At 43.6% G+C, this 23655-nt stretch overlaps 1 protein-coding gene across 1 annotated transcript in view; it reads right to left on the bottom strand.

Moving 5' to 3' along the window:
- The window catches only part of TTLL8 (tubulin tyrosine ligase like 8), a 38113-nt gene that overhangs the window by 8336 nt on the left and 6122 nt on the right, over positions 1-23655 (bottom strand). The window contains exons 4-11 of the mRNA XM_033163326.1: positions 22915-23006; positions 19760-19910; positions 18236-18303; positions 16489-16617; positions 11923-12037; positions 11091-11222; positions 4585-4765; positions 1436-1584 (exon numbers count right to left, since the gene is read on the bottom strand). Coding sequence (XP_033019217.1) covers positions 1436-1584; positions 4585-4765; positions 11091-11222; positions 11923-12037; positions 16489-16617; positions 18236-18303; positions 19760-19910; positions 22915-23006 — 1017 coding nt within the window. The remainder of the gene's footprint in view (positions 1-1435; positions 1585-4584; positions 4766-11090; positions 11223-11922; positions 12038-16488; positions 16618-18235; positions 18304-19759; positions 19911-22914; positions 23007-23655) is intronic.

Raw genomic sequence — 23655 nt, 5'->3', positions numbered from 1 at the left:
ATTGTCTCCCGAGACAGGCAGATGGCAATTTAATAGCTTATGCCTACATTACATTGTGGTGGCAAAATCAGATACTGCATAAAATGCAAATATTTTCCTAATTATGACAGCTAGAGTTAAAGTATCAAAGAAACCCATTTAAATATATTTTCAGTTGCTGCTTTCCGATATAAATATTTGGGGGTGGGGGGAGAGCCCAGCTGTGTGATACACGGCAGCCCTACCATGTACAACCCAAGAGCCACATGTTGTGGAGACTGCTCAATCAGATCTCTCAGTTATGAAGACAAATTCGCCCACCAAGTATTCCATCCAAATAGGAAGCGTCAAAACTTGGACTCAGATTCCATGAGCATTACTTTAAGTGGCGATGGCCACAGACACTGGCAATTATGAAGCAAGCATCTGAGGTGTCAAGACAAGAACCCATCTGAAGGATAGCAGGCTGAAGCTGAAGACACTGTCATTTCTCCATTTCTCGTTCTAAGGCTGGGATTCAAAGTATCGCATGCCATGTTCCATGCACACATTAGGTGTCCTAGCAACGGTCTCCTGTGGCTTGAAAAGGCTTTTCCAGACTCTCCTGACTCAAAGATGAAGCCACTGGGAGCATGAGGGCTGCCACCAGAAATTTAAAAACAGGGCGCGCACACCTAAGGACATGCAGAAACACGCCACACTTCTGTGCATGAGGATCCCTGGATCCTGGCCAACAATTTAAAATATACATGTTAAGAGGAATGTAAGTTGAACAGTTAAAGCGCAAAACAACCGATCATTGTGCATATTCACCAGGCCTCGTGGAAAATGTGCACATGAACATAATTGTGCACATTTCCCAGTCAATATACATAATCTTATAGAGGCCGTGGGAAATGTGCATATATTCAACGATTTCTGTACATTCTCCAGTCATCACACATCATCCCCAACAGCCTTTGGGGAATGTGCATGTTGGCCAGGAAATGTACAAAATTCAACTGAGAAATGTCCCATTGGGGATTGTGCATAATGGCCAGAGAACATAAAAATGCAGTCCATTTGTGCATTTTGCAGGCTGAGAAGCAATACAACCTTATTTATAAAAGCCGGAGACAATACCGAAAAGTAAGAGAGTCTTTTTATATTAACCTCTTTGAAAAAGCACCATTATCAGTATTGTACGGGTGTACAATTAATATTTCATAGATGACTGAGTACACATATATATAACATTAACAACAACCCAATTAATAAATACAACCAACAGATCAGCAGTATGGGAACAATAAAACGGAAAAGTGGTTACTAATTCACTCCAAATGCCTGGGAGAATGGGATAGGATCGCTTTTACCTGCCAAGTGGAACCTATGAGAGTTTCTCCCATCCAGACTTCCCAAAAAGCATTCCTGTGCTTGAGTGTCTTTATTCACCAAAGGGTAATAATATTCCTACCTCTGCCACGGGATTTTGCTCCGGGTTTAATAATCCAGATGTTGTGGAGGCCATCGATATCTCGTTGAGGGTTTACTGATATAATTCTGCGCAAAATATTTTGACACTGAGTAAAATAGTTCTCTGCGTTACAAATCACTGCACCCTCACTGGGGGGGAAAAACACAACCATGTTAAAACTCCGTAAGAAACATGTTAGAAACGCTTCCTGCAATTTAAAATAAAAGAATTGTTATTTCAGGCAGAGTATTTGAAAATGGAGGGGGGCTAACAAACAGTCTTATAACAGCTTGTGGACTCTCTTGGTCTTTAAAGTGCTATGAAGAGTTCTTGTGGTTTTTCCAGGACAGGAGGAATAATTCACAATAATAATTTTCTTATTTGTACACTACCCGTCTATCCTGGTCAACCCAGAGACTCTGGGCAGCTTCTAGCATATACAGAAACTTTAAAAATAATAATAATCAAACATTGAAAACTTCCCTATACGGGGCTGCCTTCAGATGTCTTCTAAAGGTTGTATAGTTACTTATCTCTTTGACACCTGATGGGAGGGTGTTGCACAGAGTGGGTGCCACTATGGAGGAATTTCAGTACAGCCCTTTAAATTTGACTTGAGCTCCAATTACTGGGTGATTAGACTTCAGTGGAGGGATAGGCTCTCATTGCCCTGCTGGTCGATCTATTTGACACAGAGTTTTTAACTGCTTTCTCCCTCCTCTCCCATACAGCTCAGAGCATGCCAGCTTGGCTAAAGCACAGCTGCCGGTTGGGTCGGATTTAGGTTTGATCTTAGCTTTACCTAAGCTACTGAAGGTCAGGGCTGTGTTACCCATAGGTGCTAGGGGTGCAGGGCTCCCGGGTGCTGGGCTCTCAGGAGCACCAGGCTGAGAGTCCAGGGCCCGAGAGTTGAGTCCAGGGAAGAGCTCTGCCGCGAGTTCGGGGGCAACCGAGCCTGTGAGAGGCTGAGGCGGCCGGCCGGCTCCGCCCTCCTGTGCACCTGGGATTGGGCAACCTGGGGGGGGGGGCGGTGTTGGGTGGATCTTTGCACCCCACCGCCACATATGCTTAAGACAGCTATGCTGAAGTTAATGGGGCCCTTTATGTGTCCAGCTGCCCTTTGTCAACAACAAATTGCCGCTGTTTTTTTGTGTTGAATATATGCTACAGTGGTACCTCGAGTTACATACGCTTCAGGTTACATACACTTCAGGTTACATACTCCACTAGCTAACCCAGAAATAACGCTTCAGGTTAAGAACTTTGCTTCGGGATAAGAAAAGAAATCGTGCTCTGGTGGCGCAGCGGCAGCGGGAGGTCCCATTAGCTAAAGTGGTGCTTCAGGTTAAGAACAGTTTCAGGTTAAGAACAGACCTCTGGAACGAATTAAGTTCTTAACCCAAGGTACCACTGTATATGGTAATTTATGGACCTAATAGGTATCTAAAGCCATTTGCACCTGTTGCCATGCAACCAGTCCATGCAAAATGTAGGCACCCTATATATAGAAATGAGCAAACCAGTGATATTTTAGAGAGCAGGCTAGTAGGCGGGGCCCATTACTTACATCATAGGAGCCTACACAACACAAAGCACTGTTGCTGTATGTAGGTTTTATTTTATTTGTTTTTTATCTTATATTTTGGAAATGTACATCCAGTTTTTTTTCCTTAAAAATTTTTTGGGGGGCCCCCGAGAGAGTGGGGCCCTAAGCTATAGCTTGTTTCGCTTATATGTAAATCCGGCACTGGATGCCGGGCAGAGGCATCACTCATAGAGGATAATAGCAAATAATTCTGACTAGTGGCAGCACCTGATAGGCAGTGTTGCCAACTACCTCAACCTCCCTTACGCCCAAGTCCAAAAACCACTAGACCATGAGGGAAATCACCAACCCAGCCACGAAGCATTGATGTTTGGCTGATTAATATTCTATAGCCTTTTAAATAGGTTTGTGGGAGGGGGCTGCTATCGTTCTGTTGCTTCTGTTTTTTACTATTTATTTGTGCTTTTATATTGTGTTTCTATTTTGTGAGCCGCCCCGAGATCTTTCGACGGAGGGCGGTACGTAAATCTAATAAATAAATGTTATTTGCCACGGCATAACTAATTCAAACACACATTGGAGACACAGAGGTCATCACCAGTAAGCCTTCCATCTTTTGGAAGTGGATTCAGCTACAGCTAAAAAATGTGATTGGTTCTCCGTCATATCTCTAGGTTGGTTAGAAGGAGTGTGAAAGCTCATTACATAGTCAGCTCTGACATCAGTTGCTTCCGACTGACTCAGATCCTGAACATCCCAGCAGAACATCCCATTACCCTTCCGTATGTGGACAGAGATGCTCTGCTGAATGGCCTTCAGAATACAAGGAATACAACATTTCTGCATCAGCCAAGGGCCTAAACATTTTCAGAACATGGATTCTGAATAGACGGCTTTTTTTAATGTATTGCTTACATACCTAGTTTTGTGTCCCGTCCAACACAGCCACCCCAGCAGCTGTGGAGGAGGAGCAGTGAGAGAGAGAAAGGAGCCTCAGATGAACTTTGCACTTCCAAACTCTCCAATTCTATAAATGGGCCTCGGTTTTTGCTATAATGGGGAGGGTCAGATCATGAGAGAACTAAAATGATAGGTCCCATAGACTTCACTATTCCCCTAAAGTACACTCACAAGATGATACCCTTGAGGAGGAGGAGAGTAGAAGAAGAATTCGGATTTGATATCCCGCTTTATCGCTACCCGAAGGAGTCTCAAAGCGGCTAACATTCTCCTTTCCCTTCCTCCCCCACAACAAACACTCTGTGAGGTGAGTGGGGCTGAGAGACTTCTGAGAAGTGTGACTAGCCCAAGGTCACCCAGCAGCTGCATGTGGAGGAGCGGAGACGCGAACCCGGTTCCCCAGATTACGGGTCTACCGCTCTTCACCACTACACCAAACTGGCTCTCCAGTTTGAGCTTCATTTTAATTCATCTGAGATGGGTTTCTTCCTCCTAGATCCACATGATATTCCCAGTTCTTAGTCTGAATTAGAATTCTGCACTCAGAACCCCGATTCAGTAGAGATGGTAAGAAGAGTAAGGAATCAAGAGAAAGGGTCACAATCTTCTGTCAACACAGTTAGACGCCGAAGTGAACACTTACTGAATGAGAGAGTAGTACTGCTCAATTAATTGATTCCATTCTCTGTCGGAAAGTACAGGAGTAGCTTCTGCCTCCGAGTCAATGTCATTATGTTCAAATTGTGCAAGATAGGTTTCGCATGCTTTGCAAGCCATCTCGACTAGTCTTTCAGGGAGCTCCTTTGCTTTCTTATCATCGGAATCTACGGAATACGAAGCAAAGTTTTTATTATGATGCGCACTCTCCCTGCAGGCAAAACCTTCTCTCATCAGGAATCCTCTGTAAGGGACATGCAATTATTCATAGTAATAATAATAATAGTAATAATAATGATGGTGTATTGATTGTCTTCTACACAATCGTCTCAAGGTGATATGGAGTAAAAACAGCAAAGAAAAGATTGAAACACAAAGGACAGCAAATACGTCTTAAACAAAACTAGAACAATGCACAACAGGCGCATTTATCCTGATGGAAAAGCCTGTTAGAAGAAAAAATGTCTTCAATTGTTTCCATGACATGGTAGGATGTGTATCAGTCATTTCAGGCAAATAGCCTGAAGTTCAGATATTTCCATAAAACAAAAATGAATTGTCATATAGGGTATCAGTACATGAAGCCCCAGAGGCGCCATCTTGCATGACATCCTAACGGTGGGTCTGGAAAAAGCTGTTCTGCTGGGAGATGGAAATCTCTGAAGACTCTTGCTAGGGTTCTTCATACTCTGCTGATATATCACACTGGTTGAGGTGTGGTGAACTCTACCAACTGACTTCCGCCAACAGTGTCTAGTCTGGGTCTGATCCAAATGTGTCAAAAGACAAAGAAGCCTTTGAACGCCAACATTGCATCCCACATGGAAACTGATTTGCTTTACATCGGAAAACATAAGCTTTACTCCCTTCAGCTTTATGTCTTATGGACTGCCCTTCAAATATGGAAATGCCCCATTTTGAGATTTTCCTCAAAATTCTATCTGGGATTATGTGTGTACTAAACTTCAAAGTTCTGGCATGTGGGGAAATTTCTTAAACCCCCCATTTTGCCACATAGGCAGACAGGTGCCCCGTATTTCAGCCTGTCTCAGACTATATGTTGCTCCATTTTTAGGTTACAAGTTCATGGGGAAATACCCTAATAATGTGATACTCTTCTGATCTAGCACCCATCAAGGGGACCTAGAATTTGTCACAGCTTGCTAGTGCTTAAAGAAGAGCAGTGGTTCCAAAACTTGGGTCTCCAGCTGTTTTTTGGACTACAAATCCCACCATCCCTGACCACTGGTCTTGATAGCTAGGGATGATGAGAGTTGTAGTCCAAAAAACAGCTGGAGACCCAAGTTTGGGCAACGCTGTTCCAAAGCTTCAAGAAGTAAATGTTCTAGGACTGCCAGTTCCCATATGAGCTGTTCCATATACAGTGGAACATTGGTTGTTGGACATCATCTGTTCCGAAAGACTGTTGGACTTTCAAAACATTCGACAACCGAGGCGCCATGGGCTGTCAGCAAGTTCAATGGGGGAAATTGAGAAACACACTTCGGAAACCATTCAACGAAAGCAATTACTTCTGGGTTTTCGGTGTTGGGGTTCCAAATCGTTTGGCTTTTGAAAAGCTTGAAAACCGAGGTTCCACTGTACTAAGATTAATTAGGCCAGCCTTGCTCCAGATACCTTGATTTAAGAAGTGAGATTACAGTGGTACCTCTGGTTACGTACTTAATTCATTCCGGAGGTCCATTCTTAACCTGAAACTATTCTTAACCTGAAGCACCACTTTAGCTAATGGGACCTCCCGCTGCCGCTGTGCCGCCAGAGCACAATTTCTGTTCTTATCCTGAAGCAAAATTCTTAACCTGAAGCGTTATTTCTGTGTTAGCGGAGTATGTAACCTGAAGCGTATGTAACCTGAAGCGTATGTAACCCGAGGTTACTAAGACGTGTGTAAGAACCTGGAGTGGCACATCTGTCAGGCACCTATGTCAGATTTTTAAAGTGTCTTTTAAAGTGTATATTTCTTTTGCCCAGGCTTGAATGATCAAAATATGACATATAATGATTAGCACCCAGGATTAGTAGAATATATAATATATCAACCAATGGAAACTTCCAGGTCAGAAGGGTTTCCTTTCTGACAGATAATTGACCACCCAGAACTGTTTTCTTTTTTAAAAAAAATGTATATGCAATTTTATATCATTTTAATCTTGTTTTGAGCTTTTAAATTTTAAATTTTGTAATTGGTGTTTTTGTCTTGATACTGGTCATTGACCGTAATAAAACAACTTGTGTTTGTACACTAGTTGGTGGATTTTACACATTTATAAATTGTTTTATGAACTTCCTGTTTGGCTGCCATGGCGAACGGCTGTACCCATAACAGCAGAGCCCTTTCATGTGGATAGCAAGGAAAATATGGGAGTAATTATCCTCCCAAAAAACCCCAGGGCCGGGGGGGGGGACAGCCCACCCGCAGATCGTCCGATACCTGCTGCCCATCCTGAAGGAACGCGGGGGGCAGGGGGAGCTAGGTGCAATGCACCGTGCGTCTTGGCAACTCTCCAGAGCCGGTGCCATGAGCAGAGGACACCTGTTTTTTAAGATAAAAATTCGGACTTAATTAACAGGCATGCTCTGAACTAGTGGAGATAAAATAACTTGCTAATTTAACTGCTTTCAATTTTAACCTGACGATTGTCATTTGTCCAGTTTTAATTTTAATTTTAATTTTAATTTTAATTTATTTTGGGATGCATTTTAATTGAACAATTGCTTGTTTTCATGCATATTGCATTATTTATATGACGTTAGCTGCTCTGAGCTTGGCTCCAGCCAGGGAGAGCGGGGTACAAATAAAATATTATTACTATTATTGTTATTATTGTTATTATTAACCAGCCACTGAGAAGGACTCGATCTAGAGAAAGACTTTCGGCGTAACTAAAGGACAGTTGTTTGAAATATGTGAGTGGACGCTAAGCTTAACTACGAAATGGACTGTGTGAAATTTTGACTATGATTCTGGCATTGACCATTAAGGGAAAGATGAAAGGAATTCCTGATTGGAGTTATTGTGTTGCTGCGGAGGCACCATCCCATTAGCAGCTGGAAAGAGACCAAAGAGAAGAATTCTGGATATCTGACAGGGATTACTGGTGGACTGTAACACAGTTAAAATTATCCCTGTGAGCAGAAAATGAAAGTAACATCGCTGAGGAGCAAGAACAACAGCACAAAGGAGTGACCCACTTGTTGAATTAACTGATGGATTAATTGTATAGCCCCAGGGGTAGGCGAGCCTTTATTATTCTCTTTTGATATATTTGTACTTGCAATTTTACCTGGTAAAGCTACCCCCAAAGGCAACTGTTTGAAATATGCAAGTGAGCTCAAAAGAGCGACCTGCTGCCATTGTGGTTTAATTACAGTGGTACCTCGCTAGACGAATGCCTCGCTAGACGAAAAACTCGCTAGACGAAAGGCATTCGCTAACGAAAGGGTGACTCGCAAGATGAATTTCCCCATGGCCGCGACTTGCAAAATGAAAACGTTTTGCGGTGTTTTTCCCCCGTAAAGCCGCGCTTCCTCCGACTGTGCTTCACAAGACGAAATTTCCGCTATACAACAGCACTCGCGGAATGAATTAATTTCGTTTTGCGAGGCACCACTGTATAATACTGACTGGGTGAAGATTCTGGCAGCTACCCTCAGCGGAAGGATGGAAAGAATTCTGGACAGGAGTTATTGTGTTTTGGCAGAGGTACCAGCATGTTGAGAGATGGAGCGAGATTACAGAGGGGAATTCCGGATGCCTGCCGGATGGCGTCTCTTTGCTTGGGATGTGGCATATTATGGCTCCTGTGAGCAGAAACCGAAAATGGAATTGCTGGCGTGTAGATAACAACAGGGGAAAATATTTCATACAGAACTAAGAAGGCGAAAGTTGAAGAGACCAGTGGCTGCAAAAATAAATGAAAATTAAATGAAGGATTAGCATCAGAACGGTTTAATGATTCATTAAGAAATGCAATGTAATATTAGATGATCAGCACTTTGTGAAATTCAGAGCATGGGAAGTCACCCAAGGATATATAATTTGGCATTTATATTTGGCTTTTCGGGTTGTATTGTAATTTGGAATGTTTTAATGTGGTTTTTATTGGATTATTAAATTGGAAAACTTACTAAATATTATTTTTAAAAATATATATAAATTGTTTTAAAGCTGCTCTAGTCGCTCTTTAGATTTATTTTTCATTCTGTTATGTATTTATTGGTTTGAAGCAGTTACACTTAATTTTAATGTGATTCTAAGCTGCCTTGTTTACATGATCTAAATGCAGCTCGTTTCAACCAGTAACACCTCATGTTATTCTAACCAAGGCAGTGTCCAAAACTGCTCTTACCGGTTTGGTTGTTTTTTCTCTTTTTCTGAAACTGCCACCATCTTTTTGATCTTTTTTGCGTCCTTGTTCGAATTTTTTTGATGTGTTTTGCTGTTTTAAAAAGATGTGTTGCTATTATGCCATAATGCCATCACACAGAAGAAGAAGCTGCAGCAGTAAAATAAAAATAAAAAAATGCCTCAACAGCAGCAGGAGAGGCACAGCACACAAAATACCCCAGGAGTATTTATGTGGAAAGACTAAAATGGAAAAAAGGCAGCATGAACAGTAGTATTTGTGGTGAGCAACAAAGCACACACTGGGCACTTGAAAATGTTCTTGCAGTGTAGGCTATGTACACAATGTACATTTAATGCAAATCGCTTCACCCAAGGAATCCTAGGAACTGTAGTTTACCCTTCACTGGGCTACTTTGCCCTGCACCCTTAACAAACTACAGTTCCCAGGATACTACAGGGGAAGGTGTGTGCTTTAATGTGCTGGCAAGGAAGAAGGGGAACTAGGATTTGAGAGACAACGTAGAACAGAGCATGATGGGAACTGTAGCTTCTGAAGCAGGGCCTAAAACACAAAACCAGGTAGTAGATTAAGGGTTGGACTAGGACCCGGGAGACCAGGGTTCAAATCCCCAACAGGCCATGAAGCTCACTGGGTAATATTGAGCCAGTAGCTGTCTCTCAGCCAAACCCACCTCACAGGTTGTTGTGAGGATAAAACGGGGAGTTGGAGAGCCGTATATGCCACTTAAAACTCCTCAAAGGATAGATAAATAAATAAATAAATGGTAAAATAGAATGAAAACTAGACAACAATTCCATCAAAAGTGCATTTTCTCCTGAAACCAATACTTTGACACCAGTGCTTTCTCATTAACAAGCATGTTTTCACATTTCCCTTTTTCAATACAGTGGTACCTCGGTTTATGAACTTAATCCGTTCCGGAAGTCTGTTCTTAAACCAAAGCATTCTTAAACCGAGGCGTGCTTTCCCATAGAAAGTAATGGAAAATGGATTAATCCGTTCCAGGCGATGAAAAACAACCCCTAAAACAGCAATTTAACATGAATTTTACTATCTAACGAGACCACTGGTCCATAAAAAGAAGACAATAATCAATGTAAAGAAGACAGTATTGTAGATGATAAAAAATGTAAAAAAAATAATTCTTGCATGCACTGATGATGGTCATTGTTTGGATGGGGGGCTTTTATCCATTTCTGCAGTCACACAATCAACCAGTAGCTGAACTGGGTTCCACACAGTCACAAAAATGAAGTCACAAGCCACAGTCACAAGTCAGTCCCATAAATGCAAAAAAAAAGCTCCAAATATCTCCTCTGTGTTGTGTGGGTGCTCGGGACTCAACAGCCGACAGACTCAACAGGAAGCCTCTGATTAGCAGCGGCGGACTCAATTTCCAAATGGAACACATGTTCTTATTCCAAGGCAAAGTTCACAAACCAAAACACCTGCTTCCGGGTTTGCAGCGTTCTTCTTCCAAGTTGTTCCTAAACTAAGCTGTTCTTAAACCAAGGTACCACTGTATCTTAGAACTGAGAGCAACAAGCAATCGGCTGTAGAGAGAATCGACACTGCATATACACACTCAGTTATTTTGTTGAAATCGATAGCCTCAAAGTCAGAAGGGGAGCTATTGTTTGTATATGTGTAGCATTCTCGTTTCAGCAGCCTCAACTTTTGTAGCTGGAGTCAGTCAGGACTCTGCCCTCCCAGGCCAGGCTGGGGAAAGGGCTGCAAGACAAGGAACAGATCTTCCGGGACTCGCAGCCAAGATGGTTAGCTATTGATTGACACAATGTCATCTAACCTCTCCACAAACCAATCAGAATGAATGCACGATAAACTATGGATGTCAGAAAACCTCTCTGCAAACTTTGTGCGAAGAAATCAGGGTGAGTGCTCGATAAATAGGTCACCTGCAAGCGACCTTAGTCTAAATCAAAATTTAAAATAAGAGCACACAAAAATACTGAATTAACTTTTTATCTTAGCTTGTCTGTTAGCAATGGTTTTTGAAGGTTTTCCCTCCACTCGCCAACAATGTCAGAATGAAGATTTTTTTAAAAAAAATTGTAATATTAATACATCTACTATGTAATACCTTTAGTGGAAGTCACATCTTCTTTATCAGCATTAGGCCTATCTTTAAGTGGCCTGTTACAGGTATCACCCGAAATACGTGAATTGACAACCCATTTGATTATGGAAGATGCTGCTGTTTTCCTGAAGTCATCTGAAATAAATGACATATTATTTTGGACTTTGTCCCCTTAAGCAAAACACAATTTAAATGGCAGAGCCCTGGGGAGTTTTGTAAGAATTTGGTGAGAGCATTACAAAGTCCACATAAATCCAGTAAACATTTTGCTACTTGCTGGCCCCCGCAGGTGTCCCAAACCATAAACCTCAGTGTGGCAAGTAAATGATCACAGGGCAACTTTTAGTTCTGCAACTGCAAATGTATTCATGGACAGGACCGGATTTGGGTTTGATGAGGCCCTAAGCTACGGAAGGTAATGGGGCCCTTTATATGTCCAGCTGTCCTTTGTTGACAACAAATTGTCGCTGTTTTTTGTGTTGAATATATGCTATATGGTAATTTATGGACCTAACAGGTATCTAAAGCCATTTGCTGTATGTAGGTTTCATTTTATATGCTTTTTTCTTATATTTTGGAAATGTACATCCAGGTGTTTTTTTCTTTAATTTTTCTGGGGGGGCCAAGAGAGTGGGGCCCTAAGCTATAGCTAGTTTAGCTTATAAGTAAATCCGGCACTGTTCATGGATGGCCTGAATGAGTCACTGAGAATCCCCCCGCGCGGAAGGAAAATAACTCTGTGCATGTTTAAAAGTAAGTGTATAAAACATTTCTGCCTATCGAGGCTAAAACCGTGCCACATTCCCAAGACTGAAAGAAATTTAAAGCAACTCACCAATAAAATCTAGTTTCTCGTCTTCCATGCAAATGCCATAACACCGAGGGAAGAAAGAGTTTGGGTTGGCTGACACATACCATGGCAAATTCCTCATATGCAAACAAAGTCCAATCTTTAAATAAAACAAGGGTATTTACCTGAGGTTTGTTGCTTTAATAGACACGTGCAAGTCAAAAGAAAAAGGAAGGGTTCTGTGATTCTAAGAAAACAATCCTGCCTCTCTCCAAATGTGCAAAAATGATATATGTTCTAAGCCTGCTTACAGGGGATAGGGACGCGGGTGGCGCTGTGATCTAAACCACTGAGCCTATTGGAAGGTCGGCGGGTTCAAATCCCCAAAACGGAGTGAGCTCCTGTTGCTCTGTCCCAGCTTCTGCCAACCTAGCCGTTTGAAAGCACCCCAGCACAAGTAGATAAATACCGTATTTTTCTGTGTATAAGACGATGCTTTTGTAAAAAAAAAAAAAAAAATTAGGCAAAAATTGGGTGTTGTCTTATACAGTCGTACCTTGTTTTGTGACCGGGATCTGTCCCGGAGCACCGACCGCTAGCTGAAAAGGTTGCAGGGCAAAGTGTCGCGATTTAGCGTTTCTGCGTATGTGTGAGCGGTAAACCCGGAAGTAACCCGTCCCGGTACTTCTGGGTTTGCCATGGACGTTTGCTGGAATGGACACTAGACGAGGCGGACATTCACGGAGGTATTACTGCACACGGATAGTGAATGCAGAGGGGGACGTGCAATTAATGGCAGCAGCAAGCAGGAGGTTGGCAGTGGCGATTGGGCGGGTGATTGGGGGCTGCGGCAAGGCCTGCTAGCAATTGGCTGTGGCTGTGGCAAACGGGCAGGCGATTGGTGGCTGTGGTGAGGCGGGCAAGCGATTGGCGGCTGCGGCAAGTGGGCGGGTGGGCTGTTGGTGGCGGCGAGCGGGCAGACAATTGGCGGCTGCGGCGAGGTGTGCGATCAGCAGTGGCTGTGGCGAGCGATCGGCAGTGGCGGGCAGGTGGGTGAGCGATTGGCAGAAGTGACCTCCCCCACCCTCCCAAAAAGCTAAACAACTTAATTTCTTAATTTTGGGTTATAAAAAATAGGGGTTGTCTTATACATGGGGGTGTCTTATGCATGGAAAAATACGGCAGGTACCACTGCAGCAGGAAGGTGAATGGCGTTTCCGTGCACTCTGGCTTCCATCACGGTATCCCATTGCACCAGAAGCGGTTTAGTCATGCTGGCCACATGACCCGGAAAGCTTCTGTGGACAAACGCCGACTCCCTTCGCCTGAAAGTGGAGATGAGCGGGGCACCCCATAGTTGAATTCAACTGGACTTAACCATCCAGGGGCCCTTTACTTTTACCCTTTTTACTTTACTCTATCAGGTACTGGAAACGACCCTGATGTTGGGAAAGATGGAGGGCACAAGGAGAAGGGGACGACAGAGGATGAGATGGTTGGACAGTGTTCTCGAAGCGACTGGCATGAGTTTGGCCAAACTGCGGGATGCAGTGGAGGATAGGGGTGCCTGGCGTGCTCTGGTCCATGGGGTCACGAAGAGTCGGACACGACTGAACGACTGAACAACAACAAATCAGGTACTGTAGTTTCGCGGGCTGGAACTGCAGTCTTTGGACACATGTGTCCAGAGATCAGCCTTCGTTTTTTTAATTACATTTTTACTCCGCTTTCTCTCAGAGGAGCTGAGCTTGCATACGGTTCACATTGAGGGAGTTTACATGACGAGACCTTCTTGGTTTCAGCTGTACTGTGGAAGGGGGGGGGGAAACCCGGCTGTTTTTGGGAGGTGGGAGCAGGGTTGTGACCAACCAAGGCCCCCACCAACCATGCATTCAGAATGCATACGGGTATCGCAGCATTCTGATGAAAATTGCTGCCGTTGGTGGATTTTATCTTTGGACAGGAATGGAAATCGATCAAGTGAATGCCATCAGTATTTGTAAGAGCCTTAGTCGAAACGAAATAGAAAATTCTTTCCAGTAGCACCTTAGAGACCAACTGAGTTTGTTCTTGGTATGAGCTTTCGTGTGCATGCACACTTCTTCAGATACACTTCAGATGCATAAGAGCCTTATGCATCACTGAAGCGGCCCGCAAGGTGATTTCTGATTTCCTAATGGGATGGGAGGGAGTTTGCCAGCTAGCAAGCACTTAGGCTCTGATTTTCTCCTGTTCAGTAGCATCCCTTCTGTTAAGTCGTGGGTGCAGTGTCTATGTGATTTCAGCTCTTCGTGTAATCAGCTCTGGGTAGTGATTCAGCATGCTAGCAAGGATATGCTAGGAGTCAAGTCTAACAAGAACAATCTCCTTTAATGCAGTAGGAACTTGCCGGAGGGAGGGAAGGGGGTAGAAAAAGGGAGGTAGTTTTTTAAAATTATTGTTAGAATAGCTAAAATTGGTTAAGAAATTAGAAAAGTTCAGAAGTATATTGAGGCCGAGGTAGAGAAGAAAATATAAGTAATTAAGTTTGATGTATTAATGATTTTAAAAATGTTAAGGAGGAAAGAAATGTAGTATAAATTAGATTTGAAGATGATTGGAAAACTGGGAAATGTGTTTTTCCTTTGAAGTCAACAGGGGGGATTTGAGGAAGTCAATTTAAAGATGAAATTGAAAGGAGTAGGAATACCTGGCCCAGGAAAAGGGTCAGCACTAAGCAATGATTTATGCAAAATGATGAGTTAAATGTGAAATTATATTATATGTGCTCCTGTGGATTTGGATATTTTGCTCTCCTCGGTAGGAGAGGGGGGAGTATGAAAAATTTAACCATGTAATGATTTGTGCTTTAAAATGAAAAATCTTATAAATTTTAAATAATAATGATGATGATGATGATGATGATGATGATGATGCAGTAGGAACTTGACTGACTGGAGGGAAAGGGCGAGCTCCCTTTATACTCTCAGAACAGGAGTGGGGGAAAGGATACATTTAGATTTTGGCGGGACCCAATCAGAGTAAGGATCCAAATTATGCCAACAAGTTAACCAATAGCAACTGTCACCGCCCCCGTCTGAATTACCCTGGAGCGGGAAAGGTAGTTACAGAACTAGCAGTGAAACTCATGTATGCATATTAAACCAATACATAACACCTTCCATTCAGGAAGCAGTGCTGCCCAGACCCCAAACATGGCATGGTGATGCAAAGGAAGGAATCAGACTAGAGGTCTGCAAACTATGATCCGCAGGCCAGATCCAGCCCAATTGCCCTGAGGATCCGGCCCGTGGACATTCCGTGGATCAGCAATTCTGTTTGTTAAATTTTTCCGTTAATTTTTTACGGCGGTGCCATTTTTTTGGTGCGATTTTTTCCTTCTCTCCCTCTCTGGAGAGCCAGTGTGGTGTAGTGGTTAAGAGCGGTAGACTCGTAATCTGGTGAACCGGGTTCGCGTCTCCGCTTCTCCACATGCAGCTGCTGGGTGACCTTGGGCTAGTCACACGTCTTTGAAGTCTCTCAGCCCCACTCACCTCACAGAGTGCTTGTTGTGGGGGAAGAAGGGAAAGGAGAATGTTAGCCGCTTTGAGACTCCTTCGGGTAGTGATAAAGCGGGATATCAAATCCAAACTTTTCTTCTTCTTCTCTCACACACACCGCAGGGCCTCCTCCTTCCCTCCTCCTAGCTTCTCCCCGCCCTTCTCCGCACCCTGCATCTTGGAGGAAAGGCTGGGCTGAGCTTGCCGAGCGCCATTTTGAGAAGCGCCTTTCCTGACCCAGCTAGCCCTTTCGGGCTGCTCGTCCCTCCACCGCCGCCCACAGCCTCCGCCACTCACAAGGGCAGGCACAAGAGCTGTGGTTGGCAGAGCCCAGCGCAGCGCCTCTCTCAGCTGTGGATCCCGTGCCTGCCCTTGCGAGTGGCAGAGGCTGTGGGCGGCGGCGGAGGGACGAGCGGCTCTGCAGCAGCATAGGTAGGCAGGGGGAGGGAGAGAAGTCCCCTCCGCAGCACGTGGTCCAGCCCGCCACAAGGTCTGGGAGATGGTGAATCAGCCCCCTTCAAAAAAAGTTTGCTGACCCCTGAATTAGACCAAGGCACTCGCCCATTGCAAAGGGCCAGTTAACAGTAGATAACTTATGCATATAAAATCCTGCAAGGAAAAGGTGGCAAGCGTTGGAGAAAATCAGGAAGGAGGTGGAAGCTGACAAGTGACAGCTTGTGCTCTGTTAGAACCTGGGTGGAACAATACTGTACAATCCTTCTAAACAAGATGAAAGAAGAGGTTCTCACCGGTAAGTGGTATTGATCAGTAATAAGTGTAAGAAATCAAAGCTCACACAATTAGGATGTGTTCCCTAATCAATACCAATGCTGAGCTTTCTTTATTGGTGGGGTGGTTTCCGACAAAATGGGTGGATTATTATTATTTTTAATTCCTAATAGTATTCCAAAACGATGTGGGGGGTGGAAAGGGATGGAAAGCGCCGATTCGGCTACAAGACCGCTTTTTTTACACAGATATTCCCAAACGTTGCTTTCTTTACACTTCTGATACCAGAAGTCAGCCACTGCTGTAATGGCAAGTTATCCTACCCACTATTTACAAGACTTACTTTAGTTGTAAAAGAGCCAGTTCTTGCATAATGGTTCATTATCTGATCAATGTGGAGATTATAGTAATCAACGGCATCCTTTTTTATCGTCCAGTAAAAGGTAGTTTCTTCATTTCTTACCAACCTAGACTGGCCCAAAGAAGACTGCATTATGATTCCACCAGGAAAATCCTATCCTATTAACCCAGTATTTATCTATTTCATAAAATTTGTATGCCTCTTGGTTGTTGTTTCTTCTGCGTGTAAACCGCCTTGTGAATGGTCATGTAGAAAGGCAGTATACAATTTAAAAGTGAAATGAAAATTAAACGAAAAAACCATCAAAGCGGTTTACAGAAAAAGACAAAGGAATAAAATTATCACAAAATGTTACCACCAGAATTTAACAACAACAACAACAACAACAACAATTTATTATTTATACCCCACCCATCTGGCTGGGTTTTCCCAGACACTCTGGGCAGCTCCCAACAGAATAGTAAAAACACGATAAAACACCAAACATTAAAAACTTCCCTAAACAGGGCTGCCTTCAGGTGTCTTCTAAATGTCTGGTAGTTATCTATCTCTTTGACATCTGAAGGGAGGGAGTTCCACTACCGAGAAGGCCCTCTGCCTGGTTCCCTGTAACCTCGCTTCTTGCAGCGAGGGAACAGCCAGAAGGCCCTCAGAGCTGGACCTCAGTGTCCGGGCTGAATGATGGGGGTGGAGACGCTCCTTCAGGTGTACTGGCACAAGGCCATTTGGGGCTTTAAAGGTCAGCACCAACACTTTGAATTGTGCTCGGAAACGTACTGGGAGCCAATGCAGATCTCTCAGGACTGGTGTTATGTGGTCCCGGCGGCCACTCCCAGTCACCAGTCTAGTTGCCGCATTCTGGATTAGTTGTAGTTTCCGGGTCACCTTCAAAGGTAGCCCTTTATACAGAAAGTTTAAAACCAACATAGAACAGACTGAAACAAATTAAAACTCATGCAGACTTTCTAAACATCTGGGTTGGCTTGTCTAAATAAGAATATCTTCAGCGGGTGCCAAAAAGAATACAGTAAAGGCACCTGCCTGATTTCTATACTTTTGCAAGTGAACAAAACTACAAGTGGCATTTGTCATGTGCTTAAACAAGCATGCGTAACCTGGTCACTTTTATCTTGGAGGGGGGGGAAACAGGTGTAGGCCTCTGATTTGGAACATTCGCTGAATTCTGCTCACAGTCTCACACTGGTTTTCGGCTAAAGGTTGCCCTCTATTTGGGTGCAAGTTGTCCTCAAAAGTGTTGTTTGCACCAACTCTGCTTTCTCTCCAAAAAAATAACAATTGCCGGGTTCTGCACACTTACTTAAACATGTGACTAGTTTCATGTTTCACCGTGATCTGCCCGCAAACATTGGTCCCATGTTTAGGGGCATATCACAGTGCCATGAGAGGACTGCCAGTTTGTAATTGGAAATGAGGTGATTAAATGCTCCAGTGAACCCATCCAGACAAAACGGTCCTTGCTACATCTCACATAGCTGTGGTGGCTTTGTAGGTTTGGGGGAATTGCAAAATCTTTCGGGGGGGGGAGCCTGAAGGAGGCGGAACCTCACAAACAGCCCAATGAGGACGAAGCTTGCTCCGAGGCAAAAATATGTTGCCTAGCGGTGGAGAGGTCTGTGGAAAACCAGGGGAATGAAATCCAGAGCAGATTTTTCATATATATTTCACAAAGGTTGCTTCACTGGAACGCTCATTACCTCTGTAACCTTACCATTATATCATGGATGTCACTTGAATTGGCAATCTGACCTTCCTCATCGCGCAAAGTAGTTTTGCTTTCTTTTCAGAGAGCCGTGAAAAATAACAGAACAGGAATCATCAGTATGTTGCTTTCAGGCAAGTCAAAGAGATTGCAGCAAATTAAACTGAGCAGGAACTGAGAGGAACTGAGTTCCCTTACCTTTTAAAAATCAATTAATTACCCAGTGCCTGAGCCAAAATTCCACCTATATCTGTAATCCAATAAAGTTGTGGCCATTTCTAATCCAGTTTATTAATCCCATTTTACAGAAAGCAATTTACCAGGAGTGAGCTTCTTCACTTTTTGAAATATGGCAACCCTTGCTAAGCTTCCTTTCTCCTTGAACTGAGTGACAGTCCACCATGTGATTCTTCATCTCTGGGATAAAAATGCAGGTTTTCAAATTTGATGGGAGAAATAGTAACTAAAATGTAGTGTTGAGGCAAACTGACCCCCCAACACATATTAAGCATGGGAGAAGTCTAGTTTCACAGTATAAAACTCATCTGAATTAAGAACTGAAATCCCTTTCTTTCCACAACATATGTGTATGTCCTGTCCATTGGCTCTTTTTTCACCTGCGCAGATTTTCAACATTTTGTGAGTGAGCCTTCTCCTTAGCTAGCTAGAATGTTTGTGAGCATTCTGTGACATCGTAGTAGCTAAAGCTATGGGCAGTGATTTTTTTTCTGGGGGAACGGAGGGGTATGCAGACCCCTAAACATTTTGTGATTCTAAGTTTGGCCTCATTGAGGGGCAGTATTTCAATTTGAGTAGGAAAATGAGAGTACCCCTAATTTATTTATTTATTTTTTTAAGAAAAAAAGCACTGGCTATGGGAAACTTGAAGACAGGCAACAGGCAACTCTTGGCTGTGAGAAAGAAAAAAGCATGCAAAAGCATGCAAATAATTCTCCCTTCGCCCCATGATAATCAAGTTAAACCATTAAGAACTACCAAGGCAAAGGTAAAGGTACCCTGACCATTAGGTCCAGTTGTGTCCGACTCTGGGGTTGCGCGCTCATCTCGCTCTTTAGGCCGAGAGAGCCAGCGTTTGTCCGCAGACAGCTTCCAGGTCATGTGGCCAGCATGACTAAACCGCTTCTGGTAAACCAGAGCAGCGCACGGATACGCCGTTTACCTTCCCACCGAAGCATTACCTATTTATCTACTTGCACTTTGATGTGCTTTCAAACTGCTAGGTGGGCAGGAGCTGGGACCGAGCAACGGGAGCTCACCCCGTCACGGGGATTCGAACTGCCGACCTTCGGATCGGCAAGCCCTAGGCTCTGTGGGTTAGACCACGGTGCCACCCGTGTCCCCAAGAACTACCAAGAACTACCAAGGTACCCTCAATAACTTTTTCCCCTAAAGGTCAAAGCAGGAAACTACAAAACTTGCACGTTTATTTCTAATATTTTTATGCCAATTTCTACACAGATAAAAAGCAGGGGGAATTATTTGAAAGGGGTAATACATTTGAAGGGCTCTTACCCGATTTGACAACGCGTTCAGCGTCATTCCCTTCCTCTTTGTGGTCCGGAATGTCGCCTTTAACGGTGTGCTTTCTCTCTACCCAGCCTCTCTTCCTTAAAGATGCACGAATTACCGGGTAAGGTCCGCAGATTGTAAAAATTCTCTTTTCCTGAAATCACAGGCAAATGCCTTTCAGGCTCAGAGCAGACAAGATGGAGGAGATCTCCAATGGACAGCTCGCACAGTTTCATTTTTTTAAAGCAATTTAGCATCCCTATAATATTTTTAAAGCAATTTTGCATCCACCTCCTTGGACAGCTCTTGGAGGCCTCGCAGCATACCATTTAACTGCCCCGATTTTCCCTGGACACCCCTGAATTACAGAAGCCATCCCAGCTTATGATTCGATCCCGGAATGTTCCATTTCCCGCCTCAGCGCCACCGCTGCCGCTGCCACAATCGAGAAGAGTCTTGCATGAGCCAGTGAGATGTTGACGATGGCGCCAGGGACCATTTTCTAGGGCTCCTCTGTACAGCAGTGTCGAGAGGCCATCGTTGCAATTGCCCAAAAGGGAGCAACAGTACAGGTGAAACTTGAAAAATTAGAATATTGTGGGAAAGTCCATTTATGTAAGCAATTGTTTTCATTATCTACTGGAGTTTAATATATGAGATAGACTCATGACATGCAAAGCGAGATATGTCAAGCCTTTCTTTGTTATAATTGTGGTGATTATGGCGTACAGTTGATGAAAACCCCAAAGTTGAAATTGTTAATCATCACAATTATAACAAATAAAGGCTTGACATACCTCGCTTTGCATGTCATGAGTCTATCTCATATATTAGTTTCACCTTTTAAATTGATTTACTGAAAGAAATGAACCTTTCCACGATATTCAAATTTTTCGAGTTTCATCTGTACAACCGCCCAGGGCATCGTGGGCAGTGACAATGATAATCCCCCATCAGAGCAGCAGCATTAGTCTAGCCCCCTGAAACCTGGAGCCAAGCTGGCCTATACATCTGCCTTAAACGTCAGCAAAGTGGTGCTGAGAGATGGTTAGCCTCTTCTCCCCTTGTTACTCCCTAGTCTAAAGGCAACCCACAGGTTGAAATTCACTCTGAAGTGGGAAACATTTCAGTACCTGGATGATTTCCCCCTTCAGGTCCAATAGTCGCTTCAGGGTGTGGGGAAGGGGGCAATGTAAACCAGGAGAGTGGTATTTGAAGAAAGGATCTCAACCGCTTCACCAGCAGCCCTTCCTATTTCTCAAAAGGGCCATGTTTTGAACCGGGGCTGCGAATTACATCTTAAGGAGTGAGGAAAATCCCCGTGAGGCAATCCTATGGATGCTGTATTATCCTTTGAGCAGGAGTTGCACAGGTAACAGAGATCTTTCTCCCTTTGTCATGTTTTCAAATGCTTGGCAATAGCAGGAACGCCAGGCCCTTAAGCTTTTCTGTATTGTAGCCATCGGTGCAACTACAGTGGCACCTTGGAAGTCAAACAGAATCCGTTCCGGAAGTCTGTTCAACTTCCAAATCGTTCGTGAACCAAGACGCAGCTTCCGATTGGCTGCAGGAAGCTCCTGCAGCCAATCAGAAGCCGCAGAAGCCCTGCCGAACGTTCGGGTTCCAAAGAACATTCGCAAACTGGAACAATCACTTCTGGGGTTGCGACAAAACTTTCCACTGGTGAGGCATTTGACTTCCAAGGTACGACTGTACAGCTCTCATAATACCTAGATTCCCACACATGCACAAAAGAATCTAATGCACCCCCGTAGTGTATGTCTTTCCTTGCTTGGATGAGGTCCTCTCCATTGTGGCAGTGGCACAACCACGTCCAGTAATTCATAGAAACTTGGGAGTAGCAGGAAGAGTCCCACAAAACTGCAGGTTAGGATTCCGGGGCCATCACTAGGAGCATCACCGTCCAAGTTTAATCCCCCTCCCTTCCTGCTCTTCCAGTCATCTCCACAGTGCTATCCAAGAGGGTGAATGTGTCAAAGAGAGCAAAAGCCAGACAGGGAAAGGCTATCCTCCAAGATCTCTAGGCCCTGACACGTCCCTGGCAATGTCACGGAGAGCACAATGATGGCTACAGGCTCTTCAAACCATTCCAGTACCCTCAAGTGTCCGTGCCATTCAGGAGAATTCTGGAGCTGTGAGGAAACAGCAGCTCCAAAGCCACGGAGTTGATCTGGACCCGGTCTGGCTCTACCTCATCACTCCGTAATAGCAACTTGCTAGGGAGAAATAATAAATGTGAAAGCACCTGAAAGCACTGTTCAAAACTCCCATTTTTCTAGGCACATTTTGCAACAGGAAATTTCCTTAGCACAAGCAGTTTCTGAGCTCTGGGCGCAGTAGTGCACCTAAGATTTCAGATTAAAACTACCGAGTGGAAGGAAAGGAGGACCTTTCTGTGCCTCCCCACTTCCAGCCCCGCTTAAGACCCTCTTAAGAATATTAGGGGGTTGGGCAGGGGAAGGACTAGACCATGTGAAAAATGAACATAATATTTTAGCTGCAGTTCGTTCATTTTTAGCTTTGTATTCTTGTTATTTAAAAAAGCGTGCCTAGACATTCTGTTGTTGCACCCGTAACCTAGGTTTAGGGTGCCATTTAGCTCCTAGATTTCATATCTCAGTTTCTAACACTGCCTGAAAGTGGTTTGAGAGGCAAGACATCAAGTCTCCTGATCTGCGTGCAGATATTTCTGTTCTCCGGTTTCCACCTCTGGACAAACAGCTGCAGCAAGAATTGACAAACCTACAAAACCTGTTTACCAGAGGCAGAAGTGGAATGAGTCCAGAACTTTGAGCAGAGAATCTCTCTTTCAAAATTTTTCTTGACTCTCAGGGATGGGGAGGTTATGTCTTCAGACATAAACTGAAAAATTGGGAAACGCTCATTACAGGATGGAATAGGAGAAAATAAGCCAAGAGCAGTGCTGAATTTGCAAACTGCTGCCGTGTGGGCTTTTGAGTTTCAAGCAATGGATTTTTTTAGAATCTTTTTTTGTTTGTTTGTTGGATGCATTCCGCTTTCTTCCTCTTTCAGAATCAATGGTACCATATTTAATGAAGCAAATTTGTTATACGCATGCCAATAATACAGTACAACCAATAAATACTTTGGATTTAAAAATTTCTAGTCACATATACCCTGATGGCCTTCTCTGTTAAAAATCTTGCAAGTTTGTATTTGTCAATTTTGGGGGGAGGAGGCAACTCTTCCACAGTCCTCTGGGTCAGCTCTAAAAGTATAAAGAAAATATCACATTACCAAAATACAAAATTGGTTATTCAATCAATACAAAGCTGCTTTCGTAGATCCCATTCACAGACATCTTTGGCATTTACAAGCTGTGCTGACACAAGAGAGAGCTAAAAATTAATCCCAGGACGAAAGAGAACAATTTAGCATAGCAATTTAGCATAGTATTCCAGCATCAAGTTATTTATTTATCCATCCCTTTCCCTTATTTATATCTTTATCATCTGCACTTATATCAGGGCGGTATGCCACATCAAAGAATAAAAACAGCAAAAAGCATTCACAAAAACCAAGATCCAGGTTTGGGGCAAGTACTCTGTGGTGAGAGAGCCCCAGCAGAAATTTAAAATCACAAAATATGCAGCAAAGTAAAGAGTGGAAATCTAGGTTATCAAACCTTTAAAATATGCCCTTGTGAGTTCCTTCCAAAGTTTCCCTCTTCCCCTAGCATAGAAAAAAACACCACACATTTGGTGAGCTAAAAATGGTGCACGGTACTTACAAACTCTCCAAATGTCAGATTCATGTGTTTTCAATACATCAGTCAGAAAACACAGGCAATAAAATTTAGTTAAAGGGGTGGTAAGTTCCTAAATTATTGGTACAGGAATACAAGAAAGGGTTGTTAG

The sequence above is a fragment of the Lacerta agilis genome, chromosome 10 (genome assembly GCF_009819535.1).
Source record: "Lacerta agilis isolate rLacAgi1 chromosome 10, rLacAgi1.pri, whole genome shotgun sequence".
NCBI classification, from domain to species: Eukaryota; Metazoa; Chordata; class Lepidosauria; order Squamata; family Lacertidae; genus Lacerta; species Lacerta agilis.
Note: the sequence above shows the minus strand (reverse complement) of the source record. Positions and strands in the feature narration are given on the sequence as shown.